The 27,710-nt window shown below is 49.3% G+C and overlaps 1 protein-coding gene across 2 annotated transcripts in view; it reads right to left on the bottom strand.

Annotated features, from left to right (window-relative positions):
- Window positions 1–514: 514 nt before the first annotated feature.
- The window catches only part of ttbk1a (tau tubulin kinase 1a), a 36,268-nt gene continuing 9,072 nt past the window's right edge, over window positions 515–27,710 (bottom strand). The window contains exons 2-15 of one of the 2 annotated variants that reach the window (XM_072671945.1): window positions 25,604–25,756; window positions 25,131–25,278; window positions 24,100–24,173; window positions 23,777–23,917; window positions 21,662–21,766; window positions 20,081–20,146; window positions 19,867–19,959; window positions 19,199–19,324; window positions 18,556–18,704; window positions 18,045–18,240; window positions 17,428–17,525; window positions 16,397–16,931; window positions 2,658–4,216; window positions 515–2,310 (exon numbers count right to left, since the gene is read on the bottom strand). In XM_072671945.1, coding sequence (XP_072528046.1) covers window positions 1,902–2,310; window positions 2,658–4,216; window positions 16,397–16,931; window positions 17,428–17,525; window positions 18,045–18,240; window positions 18,556–18,704; window positions 19,199–19,324; window positions 19,867–19,959; window positions 20,081–20,146; window positions 21,662–21,766; window positions 23,777–23,917; window positions 24,100–24,173; window positions 25,131–25,278; window positions 25,604–25,672 — 3,768 coding nt within the window. In that variant the 5' untranslated portion in view covers window positions 25,673–25,756 and the 3' untranslated portion in view covers window positions 515–1,901. The other variant, XM_072671946.1, reaches the window with a different exon arrangement.

A 27,710-nucleotide genomic window follows, 5' to 3' on the forward strand; every position in this document is an offset into this window, starting at 1 on the left:
AAAACAGAGATTTGGGCGACCGTACCTCCCAACCCACCTCCCATCTGTTCCTACCCAAATCACACACTGCTCCCTATGTAGTGCACTACGCAGGCCAGGAATACAGAACCTCCAGGGCCGCCTGCGTGTAGAGCTGTAGCTTTAAGACTTGTGAGGTTCACTAGATAGTCCACTCTCACCAGTAAACGCGGCGCACTGGTTGGACTGGAGGAGCGTCACACAGGAATCCCATCAACACAGGAAGTCTTTTCTTCAAACAGATAAAAATAAAGAGATCTACAAACACTGCAGACAGACAGACAGCTTAACCCAGTGACCCCAGATCCAGACAGGGCCGCTGACGCTGAGGAGCCGGTGCGGTTCCGGCAGGTATGGGAATGCTAACGTACGACTGCCATTACTGCCTCACAGTTTCCAACACAGCAGCACATACCCGACCTTAAAGCAACAGTCTGACCAAACTCACCATTCACCCCCACCCACACCCACCCACCAATTACCCAGTCGAGAGAGAGAGAGAGAGAGAGAGAGAGAGAGAGAGAGAGAGAGAGAGACAGGGAGAGAGAGACAGAAAGAGAGAGAGAGAGAGAGAGAGACAGAAAGAGAGAGAGAGAGAGAGACAGAGAGAGAGAGAGAGAGAGAGACAGGGAGAGAGAGACAGAGACAGAGAGAGAGAGAGAGACAGAAAGAGAGAGACAGAAAGAGAGAGAGAGAGAGAGAGAGACAGAAAGAGAGAGAGAGAGAGAGACAGAGAGAGAGAGAGAGACAGAAAGAGAGAGAGAGAGAGAGAGAGAGACAGAAAGAGAGAGAGAGAGACAGAAAGAGAGAGACAGAAAGAGAGAGAGAGAGAGAGAGAGAGAAAGAGAGAAAGAGAGAGACAGCACTGTGTGAAATGCAGCATTCAGATGTGAGGATTACTGGTGTGGAACTGATCTCGGTCTCTCACTCTCTCTCACTCTCGCGCTCTCTCACTCTCTCACTCTCTCTCACTCTCTCACTCTCTCTCACTCTCGCGCTCTCTCCTCATTCTAAACGTGAGTCGCAGACTAGCAGCACAGCGTAGCGTAGTGGACGCTAGCTGTTGTTCAGTGGACAGATGCTCACGTTATTCTGAGACAGTCGCTTTAGATTCTCCAGTTAGGAAATCATCCCTCGCCCCAAATTTCAGATAGACCATCGCTGCCGGAGCAAAACCCTGTATCTCCATTCTTGTGGCTTTTACGCTGACTTCCATGGATAGTGTTTCCTGGTCCCAATATCGGGAGGCAGTGGTTCCACAGACAGTGATACCTAAACGAACAAGAACTTAACTGAGACTGTGGTGGTTACAGGTGTAAAATTCAGGTCCATTCAGGTCCAAATTCTGACCCGACTGCCTGGGCAGCTCTGCTGCAGGGGATTCTTACTTTCTGGACCTGAATTTTACATCTCTAGTGGTAGGGAGCAATTCCAGTCCTGGAGCAGGGAAGAGCAGGGAAATCAGCGAACTGGCCTGGACTCAGTCCCCCATTGCCCACCCCTGCCCTTCAAAGTCCCCCAAATTGCACCAGCGCCGCTTCCCGTAAAGTTGCCTACTAGTTTTCCGACAGCGACGATATTCTCCACGTTCGACAAACACTTCTCCTCGAGATCAAATAAATACACACAGATATACAAACACGGCCGATAGCACCATGTTGGCCTTACAGGACATGAACTCTAGGATACTGGAAGCTCGCGTTCGAGGAGGAAGTCCCGCCTCTTACGATAACGTACGAAATAAACACACAAAAACGTAAAAGGGTGTTTTGGTGCTGTTAACATTAAGAACGTGAAGCAGGTCGTTCATAAACATGGAAGCTCAGTTTCAGATGAGTGACACCTTTCCAAGTCAGTCTGAGAGACCAGGCAGTCGCAGGGTATTATCTGGCCGTGGCCGGAACCTCACTTGTGCTTTTTTTCCCCTTGGCGGGGGTTCTAGTGGAGGCTGGGGCTTTGGTTCGGGTCTTGCTCTGTGGAACAGGGTGCTCCTGCGAGGCCGTGGTAGTCCTGGGCCGTATGGAGAGCGGCGGAGGGGTGCAGACGGCCAGCTGGACTCTGCGGGGCTCGATCGCCGTGGTCCGGAGGGCTGGACGCTGGGGCGAGGGACTGGTGGTCCGGGCAGATGTGAAAGTGCATTGGGCGGTGCTTAAACTGCGGCGGGACGTGGTGAAGATGCAGCGGAGTGGCATGCGAGGACTCCCGCCGGGCTGGGTGGAGTGGGACACCGTAGACTTGGACCTGCCGTGAGGACCGGTAGGGACCCTTGTTCCCGACTGCAGCACCTTCGGCCTGAAAGTACACGGAGAAGCACTTTACAGAACGATTACAACATTCAGCCAGTTCAGAACATGCAAAACCTGGGTTCTCCTTCCTCCACACAGAACACCCCTGCCTGTTGATGGATTACCCAGCTGCCTTCAGTTCTATCTAGCTCCAGTATTCAGAGGGTCCAGTCGACCTTGATTACCTGGATCCTGTGTCAGAGTTCGGAGCTGAACACTAACGCAGCATCCAGGTGATCAAGATCCTGGTAAAGCAGGTGGGACTCGCCCCCCTGAAGCAACCTGAAGTGTTTCTTTGTGATATTCTAAGTTCGAAACTCCGGATCCTGAGGACTGGAAGATAAGGGAACCTACCCGTTGCTGGCTGGTACTGGTTTCATTGTGCTGGTTCCGGGTAAGGTTAAAGGGGAAGGAACAGCTGCTAATAGCTTAGCTGAAGGTCTCTTGACTGGGGTAACAGGTCGAGGGATCCTGCTACGCCACCCGTCGCGGCCTGGTTCCCCCACTTCCTTTTTGACTTTGTTGAGGGAGTCGTCTGATTGGTGGGTGTCCTCCTCCGAGCCAGTGGTGGACAGAGTCTCTGAAGCTCTCCTGGGTTCATCTCCAGAGGACAGCGATGAAGAAGTCCTAGAGTTTAGCCTCATCCAGCGACCCTGTCTCTGCCTCTCAACAACAAGCCTAGCCAGGTCCTGCTGCTTGGCCTTCTTCCACATGCGCTCCCGGTTGGACAGGGACTGTTCCATGCCAGGATCCTCCTCTGACACCAGGATGGGAATGCGGCTTCTGCTCCTCGGCCGGGAGGTGGCAGAACGTTTCACAATCTGTGTCTCTGGATCTTCTCCTGACGTGCCTTGAGGGACCTTGTCTTTGGGCTGCTCTGCTAAAACGTCCTGTTTGCCTTTGCTTGATAGGTCTCTTTGGATGGGCTCAGGTATCTCCAAAGAAACGGGAGGGACTAGTATGTCCTTAGTGGTGCAAATCTGGCTGGGTACAGTCCCAACCAGTACAGTGAGTACTTGAGGTTCCTCTGTTGGAGTCTGAGAGGAGATTTCTGATTGGTTGCCTGCTGGTCCCTCTGGTTCCAAAGAGACAATGACCCTGTTCGCATCCTTCTGGGGTTCACCCTCACGTGGTCTGTCTTCCACAGCAGCTGATTCCTCAGAGACACCCTCTTGGACCTGCTGAGCACTGGAAGACATAACATTGAGATGAGTGGTCTCAGCGATGTGGATGAAGGTCCGCTCCACTTTGGTGAACGGTGGAGAAGCAGCAGAAGCAGTTGCGACTGGTAAGACAACCGGTGGGTTACACTTCTGCTTGACCAAACTGGGCACCCCCTGATCCGCGGTCTTACCCTGGCTGTCTGAGGGTGCTTCTGAGGGTACTGGCTGGTTTTGCTCCAGGGGCTGACAGTCCACAGCAGCTTTCTCAGGAGCTTTCTCAGTCTGGGAGGCTTCTGTGGTGGGAGCTGCCTGGTACGTTTCAGCCACCTCCCCAGAGTTAGGAGACTTCCTCATATCTCCCGGAGAGAACAGGACAAGCGTCTTTGAGATATCCTCCTGATCAGGGTCAACTTCAGCCACTGATCCAGGCTCTTTGGGTCCCTTCTGAGTATCATCAGCCAGTAAGGTGGAAGGAGCTCCGTCCTGGCTTCGCTCGGTGCTCTTCTCACTGGCCCCGCTGTCCGATTCGCTCTTGGTCACGTCATCGTCCCTCGGCCCTTCGTCCTGAGTGTCCGGAGGTGTGGCGATGAAGGCGCGGCGCTGGTGCAGACTCCCTGTCAGCATGACCGTGAGGAAGTCCGCCCGCTTGGCCTGCAGCTTGGGAAGGATGTGGAACATCTCCTTCTCGGAGAACGGGGCCTTGGTCCGGTAGTCAGTCGGAGAGAGTAGGGGCTCGCATGGGACAGAAGCCTACAAAAAAAAGAAACCTGATGAGAAAACGTCTACGTTCTGGACCTAATGTTCCACAGCAGAACCTCATTTAGTTCAGACAGTGTTCGGCTTTACAGCAAACCGGGTTCGAGCCTCTTTTCAGGGAGCCAATGGTGCCAATGGCCAAACTCCCTCAGAGTAACAGAAGGAAACCCTGAGAGAGGAGGACTCTCCTTGCCTGGGTTATTGAGGGAACGTGAGGTCTGGAGATGGTGAAGTCAGTGCGGGACAATCAGCCTATTTGAAGCTCTTAAAAGCTTCTGCGGGTTTGGTGATGCTCACCGGGGTCCAGAGACAGCTCCAGCTCCGGCCGTAGCGGCTTGGGTCAAATATTAATGAATATTTTCATGAATTCACTGACGTTCTTTTCCTTATCATCTTTCATAACGATTTCATAATCTTTATTATGGGATGGAAGTAAGAGCTCAGCTGGAGTAGGGGTTTGTGGAGGAGTTCTCTGGCTGACGGAAAGACTGTAGGGGTGAATCTGACCCGCTGCCTCAGTCCAGAACCTGCTAACAGACTGTGGACTGACTTAAAGACCCGGAACGTCTCTTAACAGACTGAATCACAGTGGTCGTCTCAAACCTGCTGTTACTGATTTCTTCAGCTTTAGACAGCACTAATGACATCATCGTCATTTATTAACATTCATAAACCTGCACACTTATTTGACATAAATCAGGATGTGTTCAGAGCCAGGAGGTCGAGTCAGTGTTCTCAGAATGAAAAGACCACACACAGTCAGAGCGTCCGTTTCCTCAACCACTTTAATGTTGGTTTGGTTGAACACGAGCTCTTCAGGATTGTCTAGATTACACACATAGAAAAGGCACGAAAATGCACTGCAGTTCCCTTTGACTTCAGCCAGTCGTGTGTTTTTTCAAGTGTTTCCCAACATACAGGTTTACTACACAGACTATACCCACCCAGCTCACATGCTTTGATCTATATGAGGTCTATTTCAGTTATATTTTGATATATTTCACATTTAGATCTGTATATAGGTTAGAAAAGTTTAAAACACATGCTTTATCTGTATACAAGCATCCTGTACAGTGGTGTGATACAAAAGAAATGTGTGTATAGTACAGTATTATCATACATACCCAAAATACAGAGATAAGCATGTCCCGACCATGAGATCCAGATTCAGCTCAGTGACTTAAACCCCCAAAACAGAGCGGAGGATTCTCCTCTATCTGATCACAGCACTGATAATACAGAGGAATCAGACTGTATTTGGGTTTATTTGGTGCTTCTGTTGTATCGTGGGAGACTCCAGTGAGAGGCCGTTTCAGCTTAAAGTATCCTGATTTCAGAAATGTCATTTTTATCAAGGATTTTTTTTTTTTGATATTTAGAAAAAAAAAACATGCAGATGTTAAATTGGAGTATTTTTAAGAAAACTCACGACTTTGCTCAATTTGTTAAACATTTGGCTAGAATCACTATTTAGATCCATACGTTTGAACTGTTTTCATACGGGTGAAAACTGAAATCTTATAATCAAACAGTAATGAAATTAATTCTTACATCTTACATAATTTACAGGTCGAATTTCCTCTTTTTTCCACTATTTTGAATTTCTGACATCAAAAATGTGCCTCTCAGCTAAAGCAGCTCTCCTTATTCAATATCACTAGGTTTTGAGGACAGTACAGTACTGACAGAATCAAGAAGCTTTTAATCATCTTAATCAAACAGTTAACGAACAATAAATGATCCCGCCGCTAAACTCTGCATTACCCTGCAATCCACAAACAGTAGCCCATCATTCAACATGCAGCTTACAGATATTTACACCTGCTGTAGCTTCAGAAGACAAAGGCATTGCGTGGACGTGAGCGGACTGTGCGGACATGAGCCTTTCAGAACTTACAGAAGAACCACAGAAAAGCATCGTAAACCTTTGAGAAGCGGCTCTGACTGAGCTGAGCCAACGCAGCGCCCCCCGTACTGCTGAGGAATGATGGAATATGACCAACCCTGGCAGAAACACTGACAGCCGGGCTAGACTGCCCGATATCTGCTACTGTCTAAGCTGGATTTGGAGGACAGGAGGGGAACAGGACAAGATAGGGTATTGCAGAGCCCCCGGGGGGTACGGGTGGGGGGTGGGGGGTCAGTTTACAGTGATATGACGCTTCTTTATTGTTGTGTCAGAGAAGTGAGGGATAGTTTTTACATTAGAGTACATACCACTGCTCATCAACGTACATCAGTAATGCAGTAGAGATGGCAAACTCGAGTGCAACTGCCCAGGCCTTGGGGGGGTGGTATCCTTTCTGGACCTGCACTTGCCATCTCTTTGAGGTTCCTGTGTTCTAAAAACATTCGAGACACTGCTAGGGATGCGATACTGTTCCGAGTATCATTCAGCTCAGTGTCGGGTAGTCTGTAGGCCTAGTTCCTCAGGCCTTTAGCATTCAAAGCCAGCTACACTTGCTACCATTTAAAACCTCTGAAACGTCGGATTTTCTCCTTATAAAGCGAGTGCATTTACCTCATGCAGCCAAGGCTGATTAAAGAAAAGTAGTCTTGTGCAGTATTGCTATGGCAAGCAGACGTGGATGGATAAGACGTACAGTAACAGTGTTGTGCCCCGGTGCACGTTTTAGAAAAGCATGACCAGAAACATTCCTCTAAGGTCCTAGAAAGTCCTAGAAAGTCCTAGAAAGTCCTAGTTGCTATGGATCTAGAAACGAAAGCATGTGCAAAAAAAGTGCACGAGTTAGCAGCCTGTCAGAGTTCCAGCACAGCCATTACTACATTCATGTGGGAGAGCCACGGCTGCGCTATGAGCAGAAACACCCAGCTAGAAGCTCTGGAACAGTCGACGTTCTTCCCCGTCACACAGAAGGCTTATCTCAGCATCTCAGACGACCTTCTGCCTTTCAGGAACACAAAAGACTTGTTTGTTTTTTTTTGCATTGAGAAGATTAAGCATGCCTGCAGTGCTGGACGGACGCTTGCTTCTGGAGTGTGCAGATACAGATCAATACTCAGTCGCCAGCTAAGCAGAAACACCAACACACTCTATAGCCCTTCACATGTGAGCGGTCAGCAGCAGCCCTGCTCAGAACCTGCACTCCTCTTCCACAACCCCATCACACACATATCCCCTTTCACATTCAGCATATGGTACTGCACCAGAAAAGTGGAAGGACGTATCCTTTCCTGGAGTACGGCATCAACCTACACACCACCTAGACACGGATCAAATGATGCTACAACACACAACACATCTCAAATCCACACTATCTGCATTCTCCCGAGGAAGCGATGGTCCCCAAGCATGGCGTTCTGACTAGGGCTGCAACCATCAGTCAAATACTGAAATACTGAAAACCTGAAAATACTGAGTCGAACAGACTGTAATACACTACAGGAAGGGTAGGGGGCGCTCTATAATGCTCTATAATGATCATATGATCCACACGCTCATTCTGACAGACTGTAATACACTACAGGAAGTGTAGGGGGCGCTCTATAATGCTCTATAATGATCATATGATCCACACGCTCACTCTGACAGACTGTAATACACTACAGGAAGCGTAGGGGGCGCTCTATAATGCTCTATAATATGCATATGATCCACACGCTCATTCTGACAGACTGTAATACACTACAGGAAGCGTAGGGGGCGCTCTATAATGCTCTATTATGATAATATGATCCACACGCTCATTCTGACAGACTGTAATACACTACAGGAAGCGTAGGGGGCGCTCTATAATGCTCTATAATGATCATATGATCCACACACTCACTCTGACAGACTGTAATACACTACAGGAAGTGTAGGGGGCGCTCTATAATGCTCTATAATGATCATATGATCCACACGCTCATTCTGACAGACTGTAATATACTACAGGAAGCGTAGGGGGCGCTCTATAAAGCTCTATAATATGCATATGATCCACACGCTCATTCTGACAGACTGTAATACACTACAGGAAGCGTAGGGGGCGCTCTATAATGCTCTATAATGATAATATGATCCACACGCTCATTCTGACAGACTGTAATACACTACAGGAAGCGTAGGGGGCGCTCTATAATGCTCTATAATGATCATATGATCCACACGCTCATTCTGACAGACTGTAATACACTACAGGAAGCGTAGGGGGCGCTCTATAATGCTATATTTATCTGTATATATATATATATATATATATATATATATATATATATATATATATATATGATCTACACATTTAAGTGATTGTAAGAATGATCAATAGCTGCAGCCCTAGATCAGACACACAGTGGAGAATCTGACATGAGAAAATAAGTAAGCGGCACCAACAGTGTTAAGCCAGGTCTACTCCTCCTCCTCCTCCTTCTTGCTCCTTATTGCATCGGTTTACTTTCCGGCCACTGAAGGGTTATGGCTCGAGTCGACCGTCCTTTATAAAGTGCAGGAGTGAAGTACAGTACTAGAGGACACCACAGTGACCCACAACAAACACCTGAACCTCTACAGCATAACAGTTGCCTCACCAAACCTCGCCCAACCTCTCCAAACCTCACTAAACCTCATCCAACCCCGCCCAACCTCACCCAACCTCACTAAACCTCACCAAACTTCGCCCAACCTCACCCAACCTCACTAAACCTCACCAAACTTCGCCCAACCTCACCCAACCACACCAAACCTCACTAAACCTCACCAAACCTCACCCAACCTCTCCAAACCTCACCCAACCTCACCCAACCCCGCCCAACCTCACCAAACCTCACCAAACCTCACCAAACCTCGCCCAATCTCTCCGAACCTCACCCAACCTCACAGGTAGAGGTGGTGTTGGAGACCAGGGGCTATGTTCACCCAGCAAGCGGCCCAAATCCAATCCTCCAATCTTCCGATCTGGCTGTTCGGACTGATTTCAGTCTCACATCTGAAAGAGGTCCAGCTGGTCAGGTCAGATCCAGGGTGTGTCGCAGGAGATCAGAAGATCGGAGTTGGGCCTCTTTCACCTGCAGTGTGAACGCAGCCGGAGTTTCCTGCCTTCAGGCCGATCCCGGACTTTCAGGGCGTTTTCACACCAGCTCCGCTGCTCCTCGAGTTCGGGACGTGTGAAAGGTGTTGTCGGGAGCTCTGGTCCTCCTGAAATCGAGGGTCCTCCGGCGCGGCCCGCTGCAGGTTCTTGCTTCAGGGTTTGTATCCAAGCAAATTCCGGAAAAGTGAGAAACGGACGAACCGTGGTCCCACTACTTCACAAAACTGTGTTGTGCAATCGATCCACAGTTGGTATGGAACTCTTCTGCCCCTCCCCTAAACAAGCCCAGAATCGGGCCTTGGATAGGGATTTCGATTTTTCGGGACAGGTGTGAAAACGCCCTGAGACAGGTCAGCTAACACAACCCAACCTCCTCTAAAGTGGAATGTTCCTTTAGATTCAGGACTGTGATGATGATGAAGGTGATGATGATGAAGGTGATGATGATGATGGTGATGATGGTGAAGGTGATGATGATGAGTGAAAAGCTGGATGTTAAGCAGCATTAGGACTCCTTGGGAAAAACACAGCTCCAGCCCACAGCTTCCCACCACCTCACCGCTTCACTTGCATATGGACGAGCACGATGGGATGAAGCACCTGTAGATGAGAAGGCCGCCGCAGCAGCAGCAGCAGTGGAGGTCAGTGAGGGCGGCTCAGACGTGGCAGGGTGAGGGTTAAAGGTACGCCCAAAAAACGACGGACAAGACGACCACGCCGCTCTTTCCCACGACGGCCAGACGAGGTCGCTAACGGTTCACAGAGCTACACAGAGGTGACGCTGAGGCCGCTAAATGAAGCAGTGCAAAACAACAGGTGAAAGCTCCACCCACCCATGTGCCAATCAGACGGAAGACAGCGTTGCATAAAAGAAACCGAGACCCAGAAGAAGCCCCGCCCCCTAAATTAAACATCTCAGCTGTTTTAGATATATGCCACATTGTATTAGTGTTGTTTACTGGATGCGGGAGTTAATCGTCATTATAGCGGTTTACAGGGACGTGCAAAAGTTTGGGCACCCCTGTTCAAACTCCACGACTTGTTGCTGTTTGACATTTTTGCGCAGATTTTTAGGAAAATACCTTTAATTCAGTAAGTAAACAGCAATTGTGCCCATAGAGATGGAAAATCCAGGCCCAGAAAGTACAAATCCCAACCGCCTGGGCAGCTCAGCTGGAACCAAATCCTGGGGTGGATTTTTACCTTCTGAGCCTGAATTCTCACCCCTGCATTTGATGCTAAACATTCAGAAAATGTCATTTCTCCTCATGTTGGGGCGTCGCTTTTCAGCAGCTGAAGTAGCAGCGCATCTTCAATCCGGTCGTTTCCAAGCGCTCCGAGCTTCCCGAGCGCGGGACAAGACCGAAAAAGCTGAGTGTGCAAAAGACGAACAATCCCTCTTCACCTCCCGAAAAGCTGGCAGCAGCGGTGTCTCGCGCCCTGCCCACAGTTTATTGCATCAGAAAGAACCCTCCCACACCTCTCCTAACAGGTGTCTGAGTCCTAACAGGGCGGCGCAGGCTCCGCCCCCTCAGCTGTTCTTGTTCATCAGCTTGGCAAGGATCTGCTGGATCTGCGTCCGCGAGGCGTTGAGGACGGAGTGGCGGCTCCGCGGGCTGCCGGGCGGCTGCAGGGGGGCGTGGCGCCGACCACCGGGCCGCAGAGCAGCTTGGGCGATGTGGGCGGGGCTACTCTCGGCCGAGCGGCTGCGCTGTATGAAGGAGGAGTGAGGGTACTGCTCCGTCTCCAGGGTGGACGAGGAGAAGACGTAGGAGGCGAGGCGGCGCAGCTGGTTGGGACGGGGCGATGACGGCCGGTCTTCCTCCACCTGAGACACGGAGAGAGAGAGAGAGAGAGAGAGAGAGTGGGTGAAGACACACCTGGAGAGAGTGGACACACCTGTATTTCAAAAGCACACACACACGCCATCATCATCATCATCATCAGCTTCCAAAGAGCATGCAGTACAGCAGTGTTTCTCAGCCATGGTGCCGAAGAACCCCCACCTGCACATTCCAGTGCTGCCCTCCACTGTAACACACCTGTCCAGCTGACCAGGTGAGCAGCCTCCTGTAAACTGATCTGATCTACAGCTTCACCTAAACCTGTCTGTCCATCAGAAGATTCAGAAAGATAGAGGTACACTACATGGACAAAAGTATTGGGACACCCCTCTTAACCCCTGATTTCCGGTGTCTGATTCAGTCCCGTTCAGTCACAGCTGAATAAACCCCAGCCTCTACTCCTGCAGTCTGCCTTTCCTCCACACATCAGTGAAAGAACAGGAGGATCTGAAGAGCTCACTGAACTCCAGCGTGGTTCTGTATGTAATAGGAGACACCGCTGCACCAACAACAACAAGTCAGCTGGTGAAATTTCCTCCCTCCTAGATCTTCCTCCATCAGCTGTGAGTGGTGTTATTATTGAACAGTGGAAGAGTTTAGGAGGAACAGCTCACAGAGAGCAGCTCAGCCACCGACTGTCTGTCAGACCACGTAAAGTTACAGAGCGGGGTCAGGGCCGAGTGCTGAGCTCAGAGCAGAGTGCAGAAAAGCCTCCAACTGACTCAGTAACTGCAGAGCTCCAGACCTGCTGCTGCTGCTGGTAGAGCTCCAGACCTGCTGCTGCTGCTGGTAGAGCTCCAGACCTGCTGCTGCTGCTGGTAGAGCTCCAGACCTGCTGCTGCTGCTGGTAGAGCTCCAGACCTGCTGCTGCTGCTGGTAGAGCTCCAGACCTGCTGCTGCTGCTGGTAGAGCTGCAGAGCTCCAGACCTGCTGCTGCTGGTAGAGCTTAGAGCTCCAGACCTGCTGCTGCTGCTGGTAGAGCTTAGAGCTCCAGACCTGCTGCTGCTGCTGGTAGAGCTGTAGAGGCTCCAGACCTGCTGCTGCTGGTAGAGCTGCAGAGCTCCAGACCTGCTGCTGCTGGTAGAGCTGCAGAGCTCCAGACCTGCTGCTGCTGGTAGAGCTGTAGAGGCTCCAGACCTGCTGCTGCTGCTGGTAGAGCTGCAGAGCTCCAGACCTGCTGCTGCTGGTAGAGCTGCAGAGCTCCAGACCTGCTGCTGCTGGTAGAGCTCCAGACCTGCTGCTGCTGCTGGTAGAGCTGCAGAGCTCCAGACCTGCTGCTGCTGGTAGAGCTCCAGACCTGCTGCTGCTGGTAGAGCTGTAGAGGCTCCAGACCTGCTGCTGCTGGTAGAGCTGCAGAGCTCCAGACCTGCTGCTGCTGCTGGTAGAGCTGTAGAGCTCCAGACCTGCTGCTGCTGGTAGAGCTGCAGAGCTCCAGACCTGCTGCTGCTGCTGGTAGAGCTGTAGAGGCTCCAGACCTGCTGCTGCTGGTAGAGCTGTAGAGACTCCAGACCTGCTGCTGCTGCTGGTAGAGCTTAGAGCTCCAGACCTGCTGCTGCTGCTGGTAGAGCTCCAGACCTGCTGCTGCTGGTAGAGCTGTAGAGACTCCAGACCTGCTGCTACTGCTGATAGAGCTTAGAGCTCCAGACCTGCTGCTGCTGCTGGTAGAGCTGCAGAGCTCCAGACCTGCTGCTGCTGGTAGAGCTGCAGAGCTCCAGACCTGCTGCTGCTGGTAGAGCTGCAGAGCTCCAGACCTGCTGCTGCTGGTAGAGCTGTAGAGCTCCAGACCTCCAGGCGTCAGAAAAGCTGCTGTAGGTGGAATAGCATTCTGGAGGTGTCCCAATACTTTTGTCCATTTAGTGTATGTTAAGATTACATTACTTGGTGTTTGATGGTTGAAAAACTTGTATGAACTCGCTAAACCCACCAACTAAACCACGGCTAGCTTCTGAAGGCCCAGGCTAAGTTTGGCTAAGATGCAGTTAGCTAGCCAGGCTACGTTGTGTAAGCAGCTAGCTCTTTATTTTTAACAGATTTTGTAGAGACCTAAGAACGAGTGTGTGTGTGTGTGTGTGTGTGTGTGTTAGTGACTGTGTGACTAATGGCTAGCATGCAAACAAGGTGAATTACTGAAATGGTGAATAAGCGCTAAAGCGTGCAGGACGGGGGGACTCCGAGGGGCTGTAGGCCGGAGAAACACTGCGGTCAGGAGAGACAAACACCTTATAAACACTTCATTAATGCATCCGATCTACGCTAGGTAGCATTAGATGAGCTAAACACAGCTAACAGAGTATTTGAAGGTTATCCTGGTCGAGCCGACTCCCTCAGACTGTTCCTGCCCTTCACATCACAGATCCGACAGCAGGCCTCCGGACGCTCTGTACGTTCACACACAAGACAACGAGGGTTCTGGAGGTTCTGTACGGCCTCACTAATCGCTAGCATCTGAGAACCAACACTGCAACTACAAAATCAGGCACACGGATACAAACACACGGGAATAAAGATGGGAAAACAAAGACGGAAATGAAGGAAGAGAAACGGGAACAGAAGTAAAGCTATGGCGTGAACGATGAAACAGAGAAAAGGGACCATCCTGAACTGTGCTTACCCCAAACACCTCTCTCCCTCCTCGCTCGCTGATCCGACGGCACCCCGGTACTTTCTCCTCGGGTGAAAATACACGAGTCATACTTTACAGAACCGACAAATCGGGCAAAGGGAGCGCTTACGGAAAAGAGAGACTGCTGGGAAAAATGGAAGATCTGAGCAAAAGGAAGACTGAAGAGGTTCTCTGGCTGATGGGTGGAGGAGCTTTTAGAAAAGAAGTGCCCAACATCTGCCCAACATCTGCCCAACCCTCAACCCACAGAACAAGAGGATGCTGAGCTCTCGTTCAGCAGGCATGAAGAAGGACTTCAGTGTAAAATCATGAACATGACTGTATGGAGACGTGTGCTCATGGTTTAGTGTTGAGAAACCTGATGTTTTCAAACACCTTCTCCGGACCTTCTCCGGACCTTTTTCTCAGGATTTTCTCAGATTTCTCAAAAGTAAATCCACAACATTCCCAAACACACAAACGCTGACTCTGATTTATCAGAGGATGGGTTCCTCTCAAAGTTTCGTCCTTCTGATCTGAGGGAGTTCCTGCCACCGTCACCCCCGGCTTATTCAAAAGAGGCTCGAACCCGGATCTCCGTAAAGCTGCTTCGGCACAGTTCGTGGTAGAAATGGCTCTTTTACAGAGGATTCAGTGTGTTGATGACATCATTAGGGAGGAGTCGGTGGTTTCTGCACATCTTTGATGTTCTGTAAACAAAACCCTCAGCATACCTCCTGCACCCTGCCGCGCCTCATGCATACGTTACACAGACTCCGCCCCTTTCATAAACTCGCATCAGTAAAGAGGGTCAGTACAGGGGTCAGTAAGTCAGTGAAGTGGATCAGTAAATGGGTCAGTAAAGGGAGTTCATAGGGGGGTCTGTAAAGGGGGATCAGTAATGGGTGACCAGAGGAGCAGAGGTTTTCTCCTGGTCAGTCAGTCAATGAATTAATTAGTGAACGACTGTAGGAGACGTTCTCTCGCAGAACCAGATCCGGTGTGAAGGTCATGTGAGTCGCGTGACCTCTGAAGCTTCTTCTCCTGAAACGCTGCTTTGTTGAGGATGAAGATGAAGATCTCCTCCAGAGAGCGCTAACGTGGTGTGAACGTGTCCTGCTCTGACTCGGCCTCACTGTGCTCACATGCCTCCACTGTCTGAGGGAGGGGCCGAGTATGTAGTGTGTAAGAGTGTGTGTGTGTAAGAGTGTGTGTATGTAAGAGTGTGTGTATGTAAGAGTGTGTGTATGTGTGTGTGTCTGTGGGGTTTAATAACTAGGATAAAGCTTCAGTCATCTTAAAAAAAATCTTTTATATTAATTTAGATTTAATTTAAATATCAAACGATTTAATTATCACTTTATTCATAAAATATAATAAATAGAAATAGTTTGATTGAAGGTCTGGAGGCTTCATTCAGTGAAGCTGCTGTAAACACAGAACCCGTCATCAGTGATTCATAATCAGTGAAGATAAACTGGGTCACAGTTAGCTAGAACGTGGAATTTCACAGTCAGCTGGTTTAGTATCTGAATCTGATTCTGATCTCAGGATTTAAATGAAAGGAGACAGAAACAGTGAAAACATCATTCAGTCATATGAAGAGACGAGTCTGAGTGAAGGTGGAGCCAAAACACTGACAAAACACGCCCCCACCCTCACCACCGCCCCCGCCTGCAGACCACCAAACACACTTGAGCTCAAAAAATGAGAACCAAACACTTATGGTCAGAAAGAACCAATGAGAGATGAGTCTGGCACACAGAAACAACAGAAAGAAAGAGACACTGAACTGACCACTAGCATCTGTTAAACTGGGATTGGTGGGTTTGGTGTGAAACGCTCAGTTCTAGATAAGCTCCCCCAGTCAGAGCTGTGGTTCTACAGTGGAGGTGAAGGGAAACAGACATCTGAAGCTCTAATAAAAGCTCCTCACAGAAAGTTCTTCCACAAAAAGAGCTTGTTGTAGTCATGGCAACCGACGCCTGGGTAAGTTTCTCTACAGTAAAGCACAGTTTCACACCCGGATCCCACCTTTGAATAAACTCTTCTCACAGTCTGAGTAATGGGGGAATTTTGGAGAATAGGTGGAGTCTCCCTAAAACAGAGCTGACTGTTACATTCTAGTTTGTGGGTCTTCCCTGCCTGATCTGTACAAACCTCTGGACTCACACACACACACTCACACACACACACACACACACACTCAGACACTGCTGTATACTTGCGTGTGTGTTTGATGTTTGTGCTTATTTAAAGCTCATGTTACTTAATAACAGTGTAATGCAGCAGCACATTACAGTCAAATGTGTAAAGATGTGTCCAGTAGCCTGAACTGCCACGCCCACTCACAGATACCACGCCCACTCACAGCTGGTACTCCATTTCTCCCCTTAAAGCATCTATGTTAGTTTACACCCATCATCCATTTCTACACCAGCCTGGGTGGGGCTAAACTGCTGTAGCGTGAATATGCAGGTAGAAATACGTAAGTAAATGTGTTTATGGTTGTGACATCACAACTATATTGAATTCAATTCAAGAATTGAATTCAAGTTTCCATATATGGACTGTAGGAGTGTAGGACTGCGGTACTGCGGGAGTGTGGGAGTGTCGGACTGTGGGAGCGTCGGACTGTGGGAGTGTCAGACTGTGGGAGTATAGGACCTGCTCCAGCAGGTGAGTGATGTTCTCCTACCTGTCTTTGAGGTCCCATGGTATCTGACTCTCTCCTCCTCGCTCGGCCGGAGGGCAGAGAATGGCATGGCGACTGAGCTGGACTGTCAGCTGATGTAGATTGGCCCCGTCCACTCCTCCTGGACACCTCCCCCTCGGTCAGCCGTGTAGTTCTGTCACCTTGAGTCATCTTGGGTCGGACAGCCTGGTCCCCAGAGGCCCGGTGCCTCCTGCGCTCCTCGCCATCCTCCAGGGGCCGCAGTTCCTCTGGCTCCTCGTCTGTGGTGCCGGATGTGGTGGGCTCTGCCCCGGGGCGGAGCTGAAAGTCCCGTAGCTCCGTCTCCTTGTCGATGATGACCCACTCCTTGCTGTCAAAGTCCTCCTCTTCTGCCAGAGGTACGGATCGGATGAAGGCATTGCTGTGGGCTTCCGGGTCCACCGATGCTGAGGCCTCGTTCCGACAACGGTCGCCACGACAACCGTCTATGGACAGCATCTGGGCGGGCTGGGAGGAGTAGAGGTGACGAGATGGAGATCCGAGCATGTCCATCCTGGACCTGAAGAAGAAACAACAGACAGCACACACTGGATAACACACACTGGATAACACACTGGATAACACACACTGGATAACACACTGGATAATACACACTGGATAACAAACACTGGATAATACACACTGGATAATACACACTGGATAATACACACTGGATAACACACACTGGATAATACACACTGGATAATACACACTGGATAATACACACTGGATAATACACACTGGATAATACACACTGGATAACACACTGGATAATACACACTGGATAACACACTGGATAATACACACTGGATAACAAACACTGGATAATACACACTGGATAATACACACTGGATAACACACTGGATAATACACACTGGATAACAAACACTGGATAATACACACTGGATAACACACTGGATAATACACACTGGAATCTGACTGGAAACATGTTCCACCTTGAATGGTGCAGCAGTTACATCCTCCCTCCTTTAAGACTGTTGGGATAATCTTCTTACCTGAGAGAGCGCACCTGCACACTGGGAGACTCTGCCCCTGCCCCTCCCCTCTGTGGTGACACAGGACACACCCCTCGGTTACCCTCCTCCTCTTGACCCTGACAGTTGAGGATTGTACATGATTAGGTTCGAATAACATCAATATTGTAAATGAGCAGTGGTGTATGTAAATGCGCAGTGGTGTATGTAAATGCGTAGTGGTGTATGTAAATGCGCAGTGGTGTATGTAAATGCGTAGTGGTGTATGTAAATGAGCAGTAGTGTATGTAAATGCACAGTGCTTTATGTAAATGAGCAGTAGTGTATGTAAATGCACAGTGGTGTATGTAAATGAGCAGTGGTGTATGTAACTGAGCAGTGCTGTATGTAAATGAGCAGTGGTGTATGTAAATGAGCAGTGGTGTATGTAAATGAGCAGTAGTGTATGTAAATGCACAGTGGTGTATGTAAATGCACAGTGGTGTATGTAAATGAGCAGTGGTGTATGTAAATGAGCAGTGGTGTATGTAAATGCACAGTGGTGTATGTAAATGAGCAGTGGTGTATGTAAATGCACAGTGGTGTATGTAAATGAGCAGTGGTGTATGTAAATGAGCAGTGGTGTATGTAAATGACACCTTGCTGAGGCTGATTCTGAGTTTGTTGCGGTTGATGTCGGTGTCCTCCCAGCCCTCTCCATCAGGGGGCGCCGGGCCACTCTCTGGTCGGCCGACAGGGGGAGCATTCTCCTGGTCGCTCAGGTGCTCGTCCTGCAGAACATCATCAGTGTTCTCCCTCTGAAGGTCACCTGGAATGGGGGTGACGTTTACCACCCTGCGGAGCGAGACGTCGAGCGAGAAACGAAGATAAGAAAGCGGTAAACAGAGAAAATCACAATAAGGTTGGCTTTATGCCAGACTTTACTTCAGCGCTCAGCCGCCACACCCGCTAATTCTTTTTATGGCTAATCACTGTAGCAAGCGTGCTAAAGCTAATGCTAGGTCTGCAGAAGCAGAAGCGTCTGAGTGCCTCTGAGTGAGACAGTGTTTCTGACGTGTGAGTGTGAGTGATGAGATTCAGGTCCATATAAGGTCACAAGACCCGTTACCCGCTCCTGATAGTTCTGACCCGAGTCGCCCTGGATCTTACCCCACCATCGCCGCGGTCGGCCGGGTGTGCTGCTGCGTAGCGCTGTTGGATGTTAGCATGGCGTCAGTTCCGGTTTTCTCCCAGTCGTAGAGCTCGTTCTCCATGATGATCCGCTCCTTCATACTGTTCTCAAACACCGACATCAGCAGCTGCACACACACACACACACACACACACACACAGTCAGACAAACAGTCAGACAAACAAACAGAAATACACAACCTAACAATTTACATATGGCTGTGTATATGCTGGTGTTTAGGGTGGTGTATATGCTGGTGTTTAGGGTGGTGTATATGCTGGTGTATATGCTGGTGTTTAGGGTGGTGTATATGCCATTGTTTAGGGTGGTGTATATGCTGGTGTTTAGGGTGGTGTATATGCTGGTGTTTAGGGTGGTGTATATGCTGGTGTATATGCCAGTGTTTAGGGTGGTGTATATGCTGGTGTATATGCTGGTGTTTAGGGTGGTGTATATGCCATTGTTTAGGGTGGTGTATATGCTGGTGTTTAGGGTGGTGTATATGCTGGTGTTTAGGGTGGTGTATATGCTGGTGTTTAGGGTGGTGTATATGCTGGTGTTTAGGGTGGTGTATATGCTGGTGTTTAGGGTGGTATCCTATTGTTCAGCTCTACTGGGTACCTGATAGTCGGGCTTGGTGTAGTAGTCCAGAGCTAGAACGTGGTCCAGGAAGATGTGGAACTCTGAGGGCATGTGCTTCAGCAGCATCCTGTGATCATACCGCTCTTTAACCTGACCCACCTGCTCCTGCACACACACACACACACACACACACACACACACACACTCACAGTGATTCAGTGTTTGGTTAATGATGCTAACGATAAAGAAAGAGCCGTGTATAACTATCACCCAGTCAGCCTTAGAACCCTGGAACCGTGGAACAGTGTTCCCCCAGTATTCACCCAGTGTTCCCCCAGTGTTCCCAGTGTTCCCCCAGTATTCACCCAGTGTTCCCCCAGTGTTCCCAGTGTTCCCCCAGTGTTCCCCCAGTATTCACCCAGTGTTCCCCCAGTGTTCCCAGTGTTCCCCCAGTGTTCCCAGTGTTCCCCCAGTATTCACCCAGTGTTCCCCCAGTGTTCCCAGTGTTCCCCCAGTATTCACCCAGTGTTCCCCCAGTGTTCCCAGTGTTCCCCCAGTGTTCCCAGTGTTCCCCCAGTATTCACCCAGTGTTCCCCCAGTGTTCCCAGTGTTCCCCCAGTATTCACCCAGTGTTCCCCCAGTGTTCCCAGTGTTCCCCCAGTGTTCCCAGTGTTCCCCCAGTGTTCCCAGTATCAGTGCTGGAGTACCTTGTCTTTGATTTTTCTCCAGGGCAGCTGACCCACAGCAAACTCCACCAGCATGTAGAAGAGTGACCACAGGTCGTCATGGCGACCCATTTCCTGACCGGAGGAACAGCAACCGTTACTCCTCACTTCACCCCTGACCTCACACCAGCAGTGTGCTCAAACATTAACACCATAGTGTGTGTGTGTGTGTGTGTGTGTGTGTGTGTTTTCTGACCTTGTTTTTGTGGGCGTTCACAGATGCGTACCGGACAGTCCCTCTGAACCCAGCTACAGTTCTGGGCTGAAACACACACACACACACACACACACACACACACACACAAACACACACACACAAACACACACACACAAACACACACACACACACACACACACAGAGTAAAATGCTGTATTTGTGGGCGGAGTGTGAATAAGTCATTTGCTCGGAGTGGAAGAACGGAAGCGACCAGAACGGAAGCAGAGGACACTCACTATGACCCCCTGCCCGAACAGTAGGGGGCAGTGCGGAGGCGGGTGGACATGCAGGCCCGAAATTAAAACTGCAAAAACACTGAAACACAAAACAGGATCAAACCAAACCAACAGAAAACAGAAAACATACCATAATAATAATAATAATAATAATAAATACATGATTAATAATAATAATAATAAATAAATACATGATTAATAATAATAATAATAAATAAATACATGATTAATAATAATAATAATAATGAAAGGAAACTGAACGGCATGCAGTGTAAAAGCTGCTGTCAATCAAAACACAAAAACAAAGCAGTGAGCATCATTCAGTCTTAACACGGCTTTAATGAAGAGAGATATATAAGATATATACTTATATATTATAACTTTAGACCTGATCATATTTTACAGTCATATAACCTCCTCAGTGGTTATAACTGTTTATAACTCCCACTCAGCTCAACACTTTAATATTTATTTTATTATAAATATTCATAGTTACTGAAACGCTGCTGTAATCTGAGGGATAGACCTCTGGATCTGATCATCTTCAGCGAGGAGATATCATTTATTTATTTATTTAAATGAATAATCCATAAATGATAAATGTGTATCTCTGCAGTATCTGCTTTGAATAATAAAACAAAATGAATCACAGAATAATTCCTGAAAAATCCACATATTTACCAGAAACACTTCAATAGTTATTAATTCTTCAGATCTAATTATTAAAAAGCCACTTCAATTAATTCAGCCACTGAATCCATTAAACACACAAACCTCCCTCCCTGTAAACACAGCTGACCGCACTGACCACGCTGACCGCCTGCTGAGCTCTTGTAGGGGGCTGTTGGGCAGGTGGTTATAATGTTTTGGCTGGATGGTGTGTGAACTAATCTGAGGAGGTCTGATGATCTGAGGCAGGTTCTGAATTCAGTAAAGCGCAGTACCGCCGTGCACAGCAGAACACACACACACACACACACACACACACACACACACTGATCTACTGCAATGATACTGCAATATGGTAAAGAGAGAGAGAGGAGGAAGGGTGAGAGAGGCGTGGTTGGTGTGTGAATCAGTGTGTATGAGGAGTGCAGGGTGGTGGAGCTGTGGTTCTGCTGACACAGCGGAACCGACTGCACTGAGCATCCCGTCTCTGTCCTCCAGAACTGAACCTGCACCTCTAGCTAGCATGCAGCTAACAGCAGAGTGTGTGAGGGGTGGAGCTGTGAATCCCGGCTCTGCTGCAGCTCGGCTGTCTCACTGTCTGACGCGCTGCTGGCTGTAGCACGCCTAATCCCACAACACCAGAGGAGTGACGTACCGGTCGGACCTCCCCGTTGGTGTTGGTGTACTGCCGCGCCAGCCCGAAGTCCAGCATGTAGCACTTCCTGTAGGTGGAGGGCAGCCGACCCATAGCGAAGTTAGACTGAAACACATTCAGATTCAGAGTCAGTTCAGATTCAGATTCAGATCAGATCAGATCAGATCAGATCAGATTCAGTTCAGATTCAGTTTTAAATTCAGATCAGATCAGATCAGATTCAGATTCAGTTCAGATTCAGTTTTAAATTCAGATCAGATCAGATCAGATTCAGAGTCAGTTCAGATTCAGATTCAGATCAGATCAGATCAGATCAGATCAGATTCAGTTCAGATTCAGTTTTAAATTCAGATCAGATCAGATCAGATTCAGATTCAGTTCAGATTCAGTTTTAAATTCAGATCAGATCAGATCAGATTCAGATTCAGTTCAGATTCAGTTCAGATTCAGTTTTAAATTCAGATCAGATCAGATTCAGATCATCTACTTTAAACACTGCAAACAATGGCACACTGCACACACACTCTATCTCTCTCTCTCTCACACACACACACACACACACACACACACACACACACACAGATAACACAGCTCACAGTAGATGTTTACATTCTGCTGTTTTCTCTTTATTTTTATGAATATTTGTCCAGAAACTCCGGATCCAGAAGGTTTTGTACTGGAGTTTTACAAACCAGTACACACACACTGTCCCACCCATGGAAACAGGTAGAACAGAGTGTGTGTACCGGTTTGATGTCTCGGTGCAGGTGTGTGTGTGTGTGTACCAATTTGATGTCTCGGTGCAGGTGTGTGTGTGTGTGTACCGGTTTGATGTCTCAGTGCAGGTGTGTGTGTGTGTGTGTGTGTGTGTACCGGTTTGATGTCTCAGTGCAGGTGTGTGTGTGTGTGTGTACCGGTTTGATGTCTCAGTGCAGGTGTGTGTGTGTGTGTGTGTGTGTGTGTGTACCGGTTTGATGTCTCGGTGCAGGTGTGTGTGTGTGTGTGTGTGTGTGTGTGTGTGTGTGTACCGGTTTGATGTCTCGGTGCAGGTGTGTGTGTGTGTGTGTGTGTGTGTGTGTACCGGTTTGATGTCTCGGTGCAGGTGTGTGTGTGTGTGTGTGTGTGTGTGTGTGTGTGTACCGGTTTGATGTCTCGGTGCAGGTGTGTGTGTGTGTGTACCGGTTTGATGTCTCGGTGCAGGTGTGTGTGTGTGTGTACCGGTTTGATGTCTCAGTGCAGGTGTGTGTGTGTGTGTGTGTGTGTGTGTGTGTGTGTACCGGTTTGATGTCTCGGTGCAGGTGTGTGTGTGTGTGTGTGTACCGGTTTGATGTCTCGGTGCAGGTGTGTGTGTGTGTGTACCGGTTTGATGTCTCGGTGCAGGTGTGTGTGTGTGTGTACCGGTTTGATGTCTCGGTGCAGGTGTGTGTGTGTGTGTGTGTGTGTACCGGTTTGATGTCTCGGTGCAGGTGTGTGTGTGTGTACCGGTTTGATGTCTCGGTGCAGGTGTGTGTGTGTGTGTGTGTGTACCGGTTTGATGTCTCGGTGCAGGTGTGTGTGTGTGTACCGGTTTGATGTCTCGGTGCAGGTGTGTGTGTGTGTGTACCGGTTTGATGTCTCGGTGCAGGTGTGTGTGTGTGTGTGTGTGTGTGTGTGTGTGTGTGTGTACCGGTTTGATGTCTCGGTGCAGGTGTGTGTGTGTGTGTACCGGTTTGATGTCTCGGTGCAGGTGTGTGTGTGTGTACCGGTTTGATGTCTCGGTGCAGGTGTGTGTGTGTGTGTACCGGTTTGATGTCTCGGTGCAGGTGTGTGTGTGTGTGTACCGGTTTGATGTCTCGGTGCAGGTGTGTGTGTGTGTACCGGTTTGATGTCTCGGTGCAGGTGTGTGTGTGTGTGTACCGGTTTGATGTCTCGGTGCAGGTGTGTGTGTGTGTGTACCGGTTTGATGTCTCGGTGCAGGTGTGTGTGTGTGTGTGTGTGTGTACCGGTTTGATGTCTCGGTGCAGGTGTGTGTGTGTGTGTACCGGTTTGATGTCTCGGTGCAGGTGTGTGTGTGTGTGTGTGTGTGTGTGTGTGTACCGGTTTGATGTCTCGGTGCAGGTGTGTGTGTGTGTGTACCGGTTTGATGTCTCGGTGCAGGAAGCCCACAGAGTGTATGGCTTCGATGGCCTCCAGGATCTGCTTGCCGAGTCTCAGGGTGGTGCTCATGGTGAAGGTCCCACGTGGCTGACTCCGCCTCAGATCCGCCAGGTTACGGCCCTGTTACACACACACACACACACACACACACACACACTGTAAATGATCCACGGCAGACGGGTGGGCTACGTGTGTAAGGTGGAGGTCCCGTATTGGGGTACTGCAGGAGTACTGCGCTGCTCCTGTACGTTAGCATTAGCACTGTGAGCATCAGCGCTGAGCCTCCACCGTGTGATCAGTACCTGCAGCTGCATCACCACGTAGTTGAACTTATCGTTTCTTCCACAGCCGATGAACTTACACACGTGGTTTTTTCCTGAAACAACACACACACACACACACACGTCAGCGGTACAGCACTGAGTACACACTCACAGCTGTGCGCACTTTGTAATTTTTTCTTGTTTGTCACATGTCACTATGGTATCCCAGGTGGTTACTATGGTATTGTTTAGTGGTTGCTAGGGTGTTAGTAGAGGGTTGCAAGGCAGTTGTTATGGTATGCCAGGTGTCTGCTTCATAGCAGCGGCGTCTATTAGCTGGGAGAACTACAACTCCCAGAATCCCTCTGGCTGAGGTCACCCCAGCTGACCAACTAGGCTCATCTGCTGCCACCTGCATTTAAGGCCAGGTGAGACAGCAAACACACACACACACACACACACACACACCTGAGGAGTAAACGGTATATTAATGAAGAGAAGCTAAATCAGCTCAAAACTACAGGGTTCAGGTTCTCTTCCGTTTAAGGAGCCTCTCTGCATCACACACACACACACACACATATATACACACACACATACACACACACATATATACACACACACATACACACACACAACAAAGCCATACAGCTCACAGTCATTAGGGGAAAATGTCATGCATGACCACAGTGGAGTGCCTGAGCTGTGTGTGTGTGTTTGTTTGTGTGTGTGTGTGTGTGTGTGTGTGTGTGTGTGTCCATCACATGATCATGGTCATGTCTCCCACTTTACTGCTGCTTCATGCTGAATGTGCCGTTACATCAGAGCTCCACGTGCCTCACTGCCCCCTTTACCCCCTCACTACAGAGCGGCCCTCCATAGCAACCACGCACAAATACCTAGCAACTGTCCAGCAACCACCTCAGACACAATAACAATCAACATATGTGGCACAGCAACTACATGTCATCACCATGCCAACCGTCTAACAACCCAGCAATGTCCTAGCAACCACCTGAGGCACCATAACTGCTTAGCAACAACACAGGAAGCACAGGATCAGCTCCTACCTTGCAGTTTCTTCAGCACGGCCACCTCCATCTTCAGCACCTGTTTGGGCTGCTGGGCCGACTCCACCTTCAGCGCCACGTTCTCCCGGGTCAGCAGGTCCAGTGCCTCGTAAATCTCCCCGAACCCCCCGCCGCCGATCTTCTTCAGCTGGACAGAACAGGGGCACACCGCCGGTCAGCGTTAATCAGAGCTCTAGGAGCGGGAGGCCGAGCCCGTCTGAGCTGAACCGCTCACTCTCAGCTCCACCCGAGACCCGGGACTAAGCCCAGTCCTGGACTACACGGCACTGTGGGAACACATCTGTATTTACTGCAGTGGAGCAAAAGTAAATTACACTCCCCGCCTGTAGGGGGAGCCCTGGAGTTTTCGTCCAAAATTTCTCTTTTCCAGTTCTCGCTGCAATTCTGTGTTCATAATAACAGCAGTAGTGTGTGTGTGTGTGTGTGTGTGTGTGTACCCAATCTGGACTCACCACTTTCCAGCGGTCCTTCACCATGCAGTTTGGGGGCAGGATGTCCTGCTGCTCCGAGCTGCCGTTCATGTTGCCGTTGTCCTGCAGCACTGGAGCTAGACACTGCCAACCCGACAGCACCCGGGCCGCCCCCAGCTTAAACGACCCATTTATCTGCAGGGAACCGGCCAGACACACGCATGAACACACACACACACACACACACACACGCATGAACACACACACACACACACACACACACACATGAACACACAGCGCACACATTAGCCTGGACATGGTGAACTGTGTGTGTGGAGAGCAGCACTGATGAACACTGAGCCGAGCTGAGGTTGGATCTACTGTCTGCAATGGGGGCAGATCCGGCTCCGGGAAGTGAAAATCCACCCCAGGATTTGGAGTTTTGGAGTTTTGGACTTTCGCTTTCTGGACCTGGGTTTGCTGCTTCTGCCTATTTGTGTGTAAATGCTGTGAACCCTCACTGCTTGTCCTGCTGACGGAGTTCGGCTCTCTGCAGCGCTGCTCATGCGCCTGAACGGAGTCCCGCCGTCAGCCGACCCACATACCCTCTGACCCGAATCCTCACATGGACTCAGGAACCAGCCTGGAGGCCGAGTGAAGGAGGCGGTGAAATCTCGTACAGACCCAACTGTGGGGCAGAAGTGCTTCAGAGAGTTCCCTCAGCAAGCTTCACTGATTTCTCAACAGTATGACCTCTAGGTGGCGCTGTGGGCTGTGGTCGACTCTCATAAACACAGAACCTAAACTGTGGAGAACCTACAGGAACGAGTCCAGTTCCTCAGTCAGTGCGAGTCATGACCGGTTGATTATCACTGGGCTTCGGCGCTCAACCTGGACAAAACCCACCTACTTTTACAGCTGACTGACTGACCTGCAAACCGGCCAATCACAGACTGGACTGCTGGGCGATCTGGAAATGGCTGACCCTGCGCCCTGACCCTGGCTTTCTAATGAGGTTCAGAGAAGTGTGTAGAAGAGTATGATGAAGATCTCCTGATTACAGTAGGGTGGTGTTACCCACTACGCTGTTCATGTCTGAGAGCTCACCCTGGGTTCCTGTCCTAGTTCCTGCCTCAGGGTGGATTTTACAGGACGTCAGCGTTTGTGAAGATGGTGCGCGTTGATTCTGGACCTCCTTACCTGCTCCGCCCTGCACAAAGCAGCAACTTACCTGTCCTCCGCTAGCAACTGAGAGAGGAACCCACACGCTCTAGATAGCTTAATCAACCCAGCTCCTCCTCAGAGCTCTCTCACAGTACATTCAGACCAGACAGTGAAGCAGTCGAGAACCCAAACCCATGCTCTGCTGCATGCAGTGCCAAAGTCTCAGAGGCGGCATGCAGAGATCAGCGGACAAGTAGCCTAGCATTAGCGCTAGCCAACACATGCCAGTCCAGTGGAGCCCGAGGAGCTCCATCACAGCACTTACAGTCCTCTACAGGGAACAAAGCACCAGTAGGTGGAGGACGACCTCGAAGCTCAGGCAGGGGGAGGGGGGGTTGGAGGGCAGCCAGGTTGCCAACTCATGTGTTCTTTCAGTGTGAGACGGAGAACCGTGAGGGTTCTCACAGAAGGTTCTGTGAGGAGTGAGGGAGGCGTGGCCGAGCACGGGAGAGGGGACCTGAGTAAAGCCTGAACGGCCCCAAAGGCCAAAGGTGGCCAATTCAGGTCAGAAAGGAGAAGTCCTGGGGCGGATCTGTGCTTTCTGGACCTGGATTTCCACCTCTGATCAAATCCACATGAGCTGGCAACACTGAGCATCCAGAGAGCCATCTTCAATCAATCAATCAATCAATCAATCAATCAATTGATCAATCAATCTTTATTTTCCTTTGGGAAATACACTGAGGGTGTCCATCATTTTCAGTGTAGCCGAGTACAGACAGCAACCAGGAAACATAATAAAAATAATAATAAATAAATAAATAAATAAATAAAATCAACACATTAAGATTTAATTAAATAACAAAGAAACCCAGAATTAATAAACTGAAATCAAACAAATAAAACCAGAAAAGGTTACAGATGAAAATATAACACACATTATAAACATTATATATATATATATATATATATATATATATATTTA

This window comes from Salminus brasiliensis, unplaced genomic scaffold (genome assembly GCF_030463535.1).
Source record: "Salminus brasiliensis unplaced genomic scaffold, fSalBra1.hap2 scaffold_107, whole genome shotgun sequence".
Lineage (NCBI taxonomy): Eukaryota > Metazoa > Chordata > Actinopteri > Characiformes > Bryconidae > Salminus > Salminus brasiliensis.